Source organism: Bufo gargarizans, chromosome 3 (genome assembly GCF_014858855.1).
Source record: "Bufo gargarizans isolate SCDJY-AF-19 chromosome 3, ASM1485885v1, whole genome shotgun sequence".
In the NCBI taxonomy this organism is placed as follows: Eukaryota; Metazoa; Chordata; class Amphibia; order Anura; family Bufonidae; genus Bufo; species Bufo gargarizans.
Window position 1 is genome coordinate 276690164 of NC_058082.1, and position 12472 is coordinate 276702635.

General features: G+C 48.6%; 1 protein-coding gene across 5 annotated transcripts in view; it reads left to right on the forward strand.

Moving 5' to 3' along the window:
- LOC122931852 (multidrug and toxin extrusion protein 2-like) overlaps positions 1 to 12472 on the forward strand; it is a 129083-nt gene that overhangs the window by 88440 nt on the left and 28171 nt on the right. For all 5 annotated transcript variants that reach the window (XM_044285903.1, XM_044285907.1, XM_044285906.1 and 2 more), the window contains exons 8-11: positions 1771 to 1868; positions 2503 to 2616; positions 4192 to 4259; positions 4887 to 4995. In XM_044285903.1, coding sequence (XP_044141838.1) covers positions 1771 to 1868; positions 2503 to 2616; positions 4192 to 4259; positions 4887 to 4995 — 389 coding nt within the window. The remainder of the gene's footprint in view (positions 1 to 1770; positions 1869 to 2502; positions 2617 to 4191; positions 4260 to 4886; positions 4996 to 12472) is intronic.

Below are 12472 nucleotides of genomic sequence, written 5' to 3' on the forward strand. Positions count from 1 at the left end.
TGGAGCCGCCATCTTGGATGACAGAATAGGAGTCTGGCAATCGTCAGATCTGCAGCTGAAAAGATGAAATGGAGAGTACCAGGTTAAGTGTTCTGTTCATTACCCAGTTAATATGTGTTTTGTGTTTTTTGAACCGGGGGGGGGGGGGGGGGCATTTTAACATTATGCTTATAGTTACTAGCAGGGGCTGATTGGCCATAGACTTTACAGGGAAATTTCCCAGTTGGACGATGCCCAGGGAGCCACCCAAGCCCTCCTCTCTGCCAATGGCCAGGTACATAATGAGTTCTCGGCAATAATTAGCACTGTGAGAATCAGGTACTCATATACACAGCCGGTGACAGCACATACCCTGCTGAATTCAACTGATGTGGCTGGCATCTCTCCTCCTAAGGCCCCTGCTCCATATCTTAATCAGAAACAACTGGAGGTGTAGGGCAGAAAATGGCATTTAAGAGGGACTGCTTTTGCGGATATATATTGTGCTGCACTGTGGTACATAGTTCTGCTGGGACAGCCCTACAACATAGGGCCACTTTTAGTTTTTTTCCCAGGGCCATTTTAAGTTCCCAGTCCGCCCCTGGTCAATAAAGAGCAAAGATTGTGTTGGCGAGCTATTTCCTGCATATGATAATCGGTTCACATTACAGAAGAAGTGATTTTTCCAGTGTTGCTTGGATAATGAATGAAATAGTCAACATTTCTGATTTAGTAATAAGGAAAAAGACAAACCAACAAAAACACTAAAGTATGACAGGCAATTATTGGGAATAGGGCTGGGCGATATGGCCTAAAATCTATATCTCTATATAATATGAAGCATGTGCGATATAACGAAATATCGCGATTTATTATTTTCCTCTGTATGTATACAAATTACAAAACAACATCAGCCCCATGCCATTGCCATTTGCCATCATCCATGTCCCCTAGCCAGCGCCATCAGCCCCATGCCATTGCCATATCATCCATGTCCCCCAGCCAGCGCCATCTGTTCCATGCTATTGCCATTATCCATGTCCCCCAGGCAGCACAATCAGCCCCATGCCATTGCCACCATCATCATGTCCCCCAGCCAGCGCCATCAGCCCCATGCTGCCATTGCTATTTGCAGTCATCCATGTCCCCCAGCCAGCGCATCAGCCCCATGCCATAGCCATCCACCCCCCCTCGGTAGATTCGGGCCCCTGCTTATATACTTACCTTTCCTGCAGGGTGCGCAGCTGGCTGATGGAGTCCGCAGGAGACGGACTGCGTCTTCTTCCCTGCATGCACAGGGAGGGACCTAGCGTCAGCCAGCGTGCTGACAATGTGTGCACGCAAGGGCCTGGCCAGTGCAGTGGCGGGAGGCCACGGAGAGATGAGTGAGAAGCTTCTTCAATTCACTACCGCTCCGTGGTCATCTATCGAGATATAGACGAAATCTGTATCGTTGCCCGAATTTATATCGTAGATCGTTTATATCGCCGACCCCTAATTGGGAACATACCAAACGTTCCTGATAATTGCCTGACTATGGGCCAAGGTAAAAAGCTATATTTACATGTAGCAATTGTCTCCCCTGTACAGGGACGAGCAGAAAACGATGAGCTGAGATGATAAATTTGGGTACCGCATCAATAATTCTTTCCCCCTATGACCAGTGGCACATTTACATGGGTCAATTATCGGAAACCAGTTCATATGCTCAGTAATCTGCCAGTGTGAAAGGGCCTTAAATAAGAAAAATACATTTTCATTTACTTGTCTGTGTTTTTTGGTTTCCTGTAGGGGATCGGCATGGTCAAACACATTATCACAGTTTGCAATGTCTGGATTGCTTTTTATTTATACTATTTGGAAAAAGCTCCATCTTTTAACCTGGGGAGGTATGTGACTATTAATAAATCTACAGCTACTGTCATGGAAATGGGGAACTATGCTAGAACTGCATAGTACTTTTTTTATCATTTGGGTTTTTTAAAACCTTATGTATATCACACTGTTGGTGCTGTAACACTGACAACTTTATAGATGCAGGTTTTTTCATGGTTATTAGGGTACTTTCACACTTGCGGCAGGACGGATCCGACAGGCTGTTCACGATGTCGGATCCGTCCTGCGGCTATTTCGCCGTGCCGCCGGACCGCTGCTCCGTCCCTTTTGACTATAATGGGGACGGGGGCGGAGCTCCGGCACAGCACGGCGGTGCATGGCGAGAGCCGCCGGACTAAAAAGCCTGACATGCAGTAATTTTAGTCCAGCGGCCTTTCGCCGTGCTGCGCCGGAGCTCCGCCCCCGTCCCCATTATAGTCAATGGGGACGGAGCGGCGGCACGGCGAAATAGCCGCAGGACGGATCCGACATGGTGAACAGCCTGTCGGATCCGTCCTGCCGCAAGTGTGAAAGTAGCCTTAGTCTTTCTTTTTCCATAATATTTTTATATATTTAATATAGTTCTTTTATTTGTTCTCATCAGGATTCTTGTTCACATTACTTATAGAATATGATTTTTTTTTTAAGGTTGGTCCAGGGATTGCTTGCAGGAATGGGGCTCCTTTATACGCTTGGCCATACCTAGCATGCTCATGGTGTGCATTGAATGGTGGAGCTTTGAAATTGGAGGATTCTTTGCAGGTTAGCCCACACATATTTCTGCAAAAAAAAAATTCTCTTAAAAATGCTTTTAAACATAAATCCCTGAGTCTTCAATCTATGATATAGATTAAAGGGGTTTTCCCCACAGGATAGGGGATAACTATCAGATTGGTGGGGATCCTACCACTGGAACCCCCAATGATTATGAGAAGGGGGCCCTGTACCCTGTAGATCCCCCCCCCCCCCCCCCCCTTTAAAAGGAGGGAGTGGCTGGTCGGAAATGAGCACTGCCGCTCCATTCACTTCTATGGGAGTGTCAGAGATGAGCTCTGTACTCGGCTATCTTCCGCTCTCCCATAGAAATTAATGGAGCTGTGGCCATTTCCAACCAGCTGCACCCTCCAATTCAGGGGGGCTCCACAGAGTACAGAGCCCCCATTCTCGTGATCTGTGGGGGTCCCAACAGTATCCCCCACCTCTAACTCGCCCATTAATTCATTTACAGGAGGCGGGTGCTGGCTGCAGAGTCATAAAGCCACACCCGACCTCTATGAGCGGTAGCTGCGATCCGCAGCAGTTAACGCCTCAGGTGCGGATGGCAGCTACTTGTCATAGAGGTCGGGTGCGGCTATATGATTTTGTAGCCAGCACCCGCCTCCTGTTAAATTTGAATGAATGAGTGAGTTAACATCATTGGTGGCGCAGTGACCACAGCCCCTCCCCTCCTCTTCTTCTTTCTCCTCTCATTGGTGGCAGCAGCAGCACAGGGGGAAGGGAGACACTGCTTGTGTTTCATCCCCATTCATTGTTTTGGATTGTGCTGCTGTCAGAGCGATTCGTGTTCCCGATTCGTTATCGGCATATCGGCAAAATAGATGCTGATACCGATAACTTTGAATCCTGAATATCGGCCGATAATATCGGTAAAAAACGATAATCGGTTGATTCCTAGTCTCCAGAAATGCCAAAATACAGAACAGTCCTGGAGACCATAGAGAGGAACGACAGATGCATACAGTCTCCTCTTTTTGTATAGTGTTGCTATAAGGTTATGTTCACACAATAGAAATACAAGTTGCTAAAATATCATGTGTATTTTCTGCAGTAGCCGCAGATTCAAACCTGAGTCTTGGATTTCTGCGGATCCATCCATAAATTTAGCCCCATCACTGAAACCATGGCAAGGATCCTTGCACATATAAATCTGTACTATGGTGTAGATTATCATTATAATCAATGGGCAGTTAAAGGGATTATCCTATTACAGTAAGCGTCTGATAGGCAGAGGTCCGACCACGGAGGCCCTCTACGATCAAAAGAATGGTGACCCTGTGTTTCCCCGTTTGAACTGAGAGCAGTCACGCTTGCATGCTACTGTTCCATTCACCTTTATGGGACTGATGGAGATAGCCGAGTACAACTCTCCAGCAGTCCACAAAGGATAGCTGACGAGCAGTAGAACAAAAGGCAATGGTAACATGGCAAGCATGAAAAAATATTTTATAGGGATAGTAACATAATTTTTTTTTTAAAGTGTATAATAAAAACCTGATCTAAAAAATAAGATCTTAATTAATTTGAGGGTTTTAGCTTACGTTCATTTTATTTCCTTAGGGCTTATCAGTGTTGTGGAGCTGGGGGCTCAGGCTATAATGTTGGAACTAATGACCGCTGCTTACATGGTAAGTTAAAGAAGTTAACAGAGACCTGCTGCAATCCCAAGCACGGCCACTATACAATGTATGGTGCTGTGCTTGGTATGCAGTGCAGAGGCTGAATTGCTCTTCTGAGTGCAGCGGTCCCTTCATTGAGCTGATTGGTGAGTGTCTGTCTACTGGCATCCCCACCAATCAGATATTGATCTATCCTGAGACTAGGTAATCAATCTTTAATTTCTGGAAAACCCCTTTAAGGATACAATCAATAGTTCATTGGATATGTAGCTTTACTATTTGTATTAAGCCTGTTTCACATCTGCGTTTGACAGATCTGGCAGGCTGTTCCATCACTGCCAGGTGCTGCTGGAATTCGGTCCGGCCCCATTAACTATAAGCTAGCCATGTTTGCCAGGTTGCAACCGAATCTCCGCTTGTCCCCATTATAGTCGATTGGGCTGGCGGGTGTCGGTTAGCATCCGGCAGTGTCAGATCCAGAAATTTTGCCACAGGCTGCTCCCTGCCAGAACAGCCTACCATAGATGCCAATGCTAGTGTGAAACTATCCTTACCAAGAAAATGTTAGATATTTCTCATAGACACTGAGTTTATAAAGCATGTTTGGAATTTGCAAGCAATCTTTTTTCCACTCAGATTTCTGTTGGATTCAGTGTGGCCGCAAGTGTGAGGATTGGGAATGCTCTTGGAGCAGGAGATGTGGAGCAAGCTAAAACATCCTGTAAAGTTTCCCTATTATGCATAGGTAAGACTGATGATACTCATTAAATAATTATCTACAGAAATACCTATGTTTCAGCAATTTATTGATATTCAAGTTTATTTGGCATTTAGAGAAAATCTAATAGACACGGATTACTGGTGCAACAAACAGATGTTTTCCGGTGTGTTTTCTTTGGTTGGATATGTCTCTACAAACCTGAATTCTGTCAACCCCACAACGGGGAGCCAGAATTGTGTCTCAAATTCTGCCAAAGAAGTAGTGTGTATGTGTATGGCATATGACCAATGTAAGGGAAGTCAGAAAAATTGCACCATTCTACAGCATTTTATAAGCACACAGTATTGGTGTACTCCACCTAAGTGATGGCCTGAGTAAAAGAAAAATGTGTATCCTGTATAGCAAGGTGAGCCAGATTAAGGCTACTTTCACACTAGAGTTTTTCTTTTCCGGCATAGAGTTCCGTCACAGGGGCTCTATACCAGAAAAGAACTGATCAGTTTTATCCTAATGCATTCTGAATGGAGAGAAATCCGTTCAGGGTGTCTTCAGTTCAGTACTTTTCGCCGGAGATAAAACCGCAGCATGCTACGGTTTTATCTTTTGCCTGATCAGTCAAAACGACTGAAGACATGCCAGATCCGGCATTTTTTTCCCATAGGAATGTATTAGTGCCGGATCCGGCATTCAAAATACCGGAATGCCGGATCCGTCCTTCTGGCCTGCGCATGCGCAGACCGGTAAAAATTTGAAAAAAGATACAAGACAGATCCGTCTGTCCACATGACAAGCGGAGAGACGGATCCGTCCTTGCAATGCATCCTTATAATGTGACAGTGCAAAAATACCCCCTTGTGATGCCCTCAGTTGAGCTAATGTTCCCATAGTGCCCCCATAATGTGCCAGTATAAAATACCCCTATATAGTGCCCCAGTAGATGCCCCTCAGTGTCTGGCCTCTGATAGGCTGCCGGCCTAGTGTCCCCCATAATGCCCCCCAATAATGTGCCAGTAAGTGTCCCCATAGATGCGCCCCCATCATGTGCCAGTATCAAGTGCCTCTCCCCCCCCATGTGCCAGTATCATAGTGCCATCTTCCCCCCCCCCAAAAAAAGTGCCAGTATCCTAGTGCCAAACCCACCCATGTGCCAGTATCAAGTGCCAAACCCACCCATGTGCCAGTATCAAGTGCCAAACCCACCCATGTGCCAGTATCAAGTGCCAAACCCCCCCACATGCCAGTATCAGGTGCCTCTCTCTTCCCCCCCCCCCCCATGTCCCAGTATCATAGTGCCATCTCTCCCCCCCCCCCCCCAAAAAAAGTGCCAGCATCAAGTGCCTCTCCCCCCCCCCCATGTGCCAGTATCATAGTGCCAAACCCACCCATGTGCCAGTATCAAGTGCCAAACCCACCTCCCACGTGCCAGTATCAAGTGCCTCTCTCCTCCCCCCATGTCCCAGTATCATAGTGCCATCTCTTCCCCCCCCCCTCCCCCCCCAAAAAAGTGCCAGTATCAGGTGCCAACCCCCCCTCATGTGCCAGTATCAGGTGCCAACCTCTCTCCCCCCATGTGCCAGTATCAAGTGCCTCCCGCTCCCCCCATGGCAGTAACAGTCGGGTATTAAAAATAAAATAAAAAACCACTTCTACTTACCTCCATGTCAGCAATGCGATGCAGCCTCTTCTTGTGTCCCGCCCTGTATGTCCATATATGGAGTCAGTGCTTGTATTTCAGAAAAGTTTCTGCTGGGATTCGAACCCACGACCTTCTGTATCAGAGGCAGAGCACCTAACCACAAGACCATAAAAGCTGCCTTGCTGCTGACTGAAAAAAATATGAGACTTCTACTGTTATAGCTGGGTAAGTGTACATCTATACACATGACAGCTGCCCTAACACACCCAGCACTGCTATATCTCTATATGACAGCTGCCCCAGCAAACCCAGCTCTGCTACATCTATGCACATGACAGCTGCCCAAACACACCCAGCACTGCTATATCTCTATATGACAGCTGTCCCAGCACACTCAGCTCTGCTATATCTCTATATATGATAGCTGCCCCAGCACACCCAGCTCTGCTACATCTATATCTCTAAGTATTGCTATACAGTAGATAGATATATAGAGATATAGCAGAGCTGAGTGTGCTGGGGCAGCTGTCATGTGTATAGATGTAGCAGAGCTGGCTGTGTTTGGGCAGCTGTCAGGTGTATAGATGTAGTAGAGCTGGGTTTGCTGGGGCAGCTGTCATATATAGAGATACAGTAGAGCTGAGTGTGCTGGGACAGCTGTCATGGTGTGTAGATGTAGCAGAAGTGGGTGTGTTTGGGCAGCTGTCATGTGTATAGATGTAGTAGAGCTGGGTCTGCTGGGGCAGCTGTCATATATAGAGATATAGCAGAGCTGAGTGTGCTGGGACAGCTGTCATATAGCAGTGATATAGCAGTACTGGGTGTGTTGGGGATACTGTCATGTGTATAGATGTACACTTAGCCAGCTATAACAGTAGAAGTCTCATATTTTTTCAGTCAGTTGAAATGCAGCCTTTATGGCTGTGTGGGTAAATGCTTTGCCACTGATACATTAGAGGTTGTGGGTTCCCTCGTGGTGGGGGGCCGCCTGCTTTCTTATCAGCAGGTTTGGAGGGCTCCTGTTCAGGACGCATGGGCTCTAGAGATTGTAACGTCTGGTTACAAGATAGAGTTCTCCTCCAGACCACCGGAACGTTTTTTCTCCTCTCGTGTTCCGGGGGATCCGACCAGAGCCTCAGACCTCTTACGGGCAGTTTCTTCCCTTCTGGACCGGGGGGTTATTACCACCGTTCCTCCAGAGGAACAGGGCACAGGTTTTTATTCAAACCTGTTCGTGGTCCCAAAGAAAGAGGGGTCGGTGCGTCCGACCCTGGACCTAAAACTGCTCAACAAATCTCTACGGGTGCGGAGATTTCGAATCCCTCCGCTCCGTTATTGTTTATCTTCTTCCAGGGGAGTTCCTCGCGTCCGTGGACATCCAGGACGCTTATCTGCATGTTCCCATCGCAGAATCTCACCGACGATTCCTGCGCTTCGCCATTGGGGCTTGTCACTATCAGTTTGTCGCCCTTCCTTTCGGGTTGGCAACCGCCCCTCGGGTCTTTACCAAGATCTTGGCACCGATCATGGCGCTTCTTCGTACTAGGGGCATTCTTTTGCTGCCCTATCTGGACGATATCCTGATGAAAGCCCCCTCGCTTCCGCAGGCCGAGGACCGCGTCCGGATCACTGTTCAGACTCTGGAACAGTTCGGCTGGATAATCAATTTCGCAAAGTCCTCTCTCCTCCCATCCCAGAAGCTCCCCTTCCTGGGAATGATTTTGAACACCTTGTCCGCCAGAGTGTTCCTGCCACCCTCCAATTCCTCCCAGATCCAGGGGGCAGTGTCGCATCTACTGCGCTCCCATTTCCCATACGGGAATGCATGAGGGTCCTGGGTCTTATTGTGGCATCTTTCAAAGCCGTTCCATATGCCCAGTTTCACACTCGCTTGTTACAACAGGAGATCCTTTCCCTCTGGGACAAAACCTCTCTGGGTCTAGACGATCGCATCCGCTTGTCTCAGCGGGTTCGGGCAGCTCTCCGTTGGTGGCTATCCCCATTGAACCTGAGGTCGGGGAGATCCTTTCTCCTGGACGGTCGTCACCACCGATGCCAGCCTCCTGGGTTGGGGCGGTGTTCTCCAGTCTCGCACGGTTCAAGGGATTTGGTCGGCGGCAGAGTCTAGCCTTCCAATCAACATTCTGGAACTAAGGGCGATTTTCCACTCTCTCTCCCATTGGACCCCTCTCCTTGCAGGCCTCCTGGTGAGAATTCAATCGGACAATGCCACGGCCGTGGCCTACATCAACCATCAGGGCGGGACCCGCAGTCGGATGGTGGTGCAGGAGGTGACGAGAATTCTGACGTGGGCGGAGTCGCACGTTCTGGTGTTGTCAGCAGTTTACATTCCAGGAGTGGACAGCGGACTTTCTAAGCCGCAACAAGGTAGATCCAGGCGAGTGGTCTCTGCATCCAGAAGTGTTCGAAGAAATCTGCCACAGATGGGGCCGTCCGGATGTGGACTTGATGGCGTCCAGGCTCAACAGCAAGCTCCCAGTGTTCCTGGCTCGCGCCCGAGATCCGAAGGCGTACGGAGTGGACGCGCTGGTGTCTCCGTGGCAGGACTTCAGCCTCCTCTATGTCTTCCCTCCATTTCCTCTCCTACCAAAGGTTCTACACAAGATCGAGGCGGAAGGGATCCCGACCGTTCTCATCGCCCCCAGAGTGGCCTCGCCGCGCGTCGTTTTCGAACGTGGCTCGGATGCTGGCGGACGCCTCTTTCCGACAGACAGGACCTACTGTCTCAGGGCCCGCTCTTCCACCAGAATTTACGGTCTCTTCGTTTAACGGCGTGGCTGTTGAAACCGCCATCCTGAAGAAGAGGGGGTTCTCGGATTCAGTGATTAGGACCATGATCAGAGCGAGGAAGTCTTCTTCCTCCCGGATTTACTATCGTACCTGGAAGGCCTTCTTGTCCTTTTGTGAGGGTTCGGGGTTCCCTCCCCTTCGCTTTTCCATCCCGATGGTGCTGTCTTTTCTTCAGTCCGGGCTTGAGAAGGGACTGTCGCTTAGTTCCCTGAAAGGTCAGGTTTCGGCGCTGGCCGTCTTTTTTCAGAGGTCCCTTGCTCTTATGGGTCCTGTGAAGACCTTTCTTCAGGGGGTGGCACATTCGGTTCCTCCGTATGTTCCCCCTTTGCCTCCTTGGGATCTCAATTTGGTCCTGCGCGCTCTGCAGTCGGCCCCCTTCGAGCCTTTGAGGGAGGTCTCTCTGACTGTTCTCACCTGGAAAGTGGTCTTCCCTGTGGCCATAACTTCCATCAGACGGGTGTCGGAGCTGGCCGCTCTTTCCTGTCAGGAGCCTTTTCTGGTTTTCCACCAGGATAAGGTTGTGCTCGTCCGGTCCCCTCCTTTTTGCCCAAGGTGGTCTCTCCCTTCCACCTTAATGAGTATCTTGTCCTGCCTTCCTTTTTGCCCTTCTCCGGCTAACCCCAAGGAACGCACTCTGCATTCCCTGGATGTCGTACGGGCCCTGAAGGTGTATCTCGCGGCTACTGCTTCCGTCCGCCGTTCAGATTCCCTATTTGTGATTCCCGAGGGGCCTTGCAAGGGTCTGGCGGCCTCCAAGGTCTCTGTGGCGCGCTGGATCCGCTCGGCTATTTCCGCGGCTTATCGCACTCGTGGTAGAGTTCCCCCGGCTAGGATTACCGCTCACTCCACTAGGGCGGTGGGGGCTTCCTGGGCAAGACGCAATTGTGCCTCTGCGTCTCAGCTGTGTAATGCGGCCACCTGGTCGTCCTTACATACCTTTACAAAGTTTTATCAGTTGCATTCACTGGCTTCGGCTGATGCTGTCTTTGGCCGCAGGGTCTTGCAGGCTGTGGTTCCTGTTTGACCGTTGGATGTTCCTCCTGGTGGTGCTGATATTTTTTCCCACCCCATGGACTGCTTTAGGACGTCCCATGGTCTGTGTCCCCCAATGGAAAAAAGTACGAGAAAAGGAGATTTTTTTTGTGAAACTCACCTGTAAAATCTTTTTCTCGTCTTTTCCATTGGGGGACACAGCCCCCACCCATTCTGCCTCTTGCAGGAGGGGTCTTCAGTTCAGTTTGTTTGTGGTTGGACCTTATGGCTTGGTCCGATGGTTTCCATAATTTTTTTCTTGCTCCTTCTCCTACTGCTTGTGCAACGCCTGAGTTCCTCCTGGTGGAGTCGGGAGGTATAGCCCGATGAGGAGGAGCTCTTTTGTATTTGCATAGTGTCCCTCCTACTAATACCTCTAAGCTATACCCATGGTCTGTGTCCCCCAATGGAAAAGACGAGAAAAAGATTTTACAGGTGAGTTTCACAAAAAATCTCCTTTTTTACTTTCACTTTCAGCTGCATTCACAGTATGCGATTTCTATCAGTGATATCTTCCCCTGTACTGAACATATTTTTGTCATTGTGGTATTGTACGAAAGCATGGAATGTCAACTTTCAAACAAGAACAGTTGCATCTTGCTGCTACCATTCAGGAGATATCACCATCTAAAGCAGCCCTTCCCCCTCCAGTAAGCTACTTTTCCCACTGCTGGAGCTGTACTGGGGCAAAACAGTTAGAGGGTTAAGCTGACCATTGACATTAGATAGTTGTTTGGTCCCACCAAAATCGAATGTATAAGGGGGCCTACTGACAGACGATGTTGGGGGGGATAAGGATCAGACTTGTTGGATTTCACCTGCCCATTCATTTTTTTTATTTTTGGGGACCTAAGCCACAACCAGAAAAGTCTGGTAGCAACTTACTTCCCCTCTTAATACCAAAAACACATGCTTGCTTGGTCAAGCCGAGAAGGTATGTGTGTGAGGGGATCAAGAGATAGAGCTGAAGGAACAAGACTGGGCATTTGCGTCCATGAAGTTACATTAAAGGGGTATTCCCATCACATACAATGGGGGCATATAGTTAGGATCGCACCTACAAGGAGAACTGAGTGGGGAAAGCTGTGGCGGCCGGAGCCAGGGTTCCGTCCACCACCAAGCGCTGCGCATGCGTGGCCCCTGCTCCCATTCATTTCTATGGGACAGACTGAAATATATATTCGGCGGCCCCATTGAAATTAATGGGGGGCGGCTGCGCATGCACAGTGCGCCCTCCATTAATTTCCCTGCTCCTTTCTTGTTGTAGGTGCAGGTCCCAGAGGTGGGACCTGCACCTATCAGACAATGGGGGCATATCCTAGCAATATACCCCCATTGTATGTGATGGCAAAACCCCTTCAAGGCCTGGGCTAGACTGCGACTTTTTGTAGCTCGACTGATTGATTTTGACTATTGAACTACAGCTGTAGTCCAAATGAATGCATTCAGTTGAACGCAATCTTGGGGACAGCAGCTGTCATCGATGAGTTAAAATCAATCAGTTGCACTGCAAAAATTATGTATAATGTGTAAATGCAAAAATAATTTATAATAATGGGCTGGATTTAACTATAAATATTTTCTTTGTGGGACAACCCCTTTAATCCAATAGGATATACCATAAATGTCTGGGACATGTTCTTATATCAAGAATGGGCCTGGCTGTGAATGGAGAGCATACCTTACATGCATGGTGTCCTCACGTTCACTGTTATGGGACTTCCAAAAATGGCATCTGAAAATCCTGTGTTCAAATCAACTTTAATGTAAGCTGTCTTAGGGTACCTTCACACTAGCGTTTTTCTTTTCTGGCATAGAGTTCCATCCTAGGGGCTCTATACCGGAAAATAACTGATCAGGTATATCCCCATGCATTCTGAATGGAGAGTAAGGGTACTTTCACACTAGCGTTAGTTTGATCCGGCAGGCAGTTCCGTCGTTGGAGCTGCCTGCCGGATCTGCCGATCAGTGTGACAACTGACAGCATTTGTAGACGGATCCGGGTGCGGATCCGTCTACAAA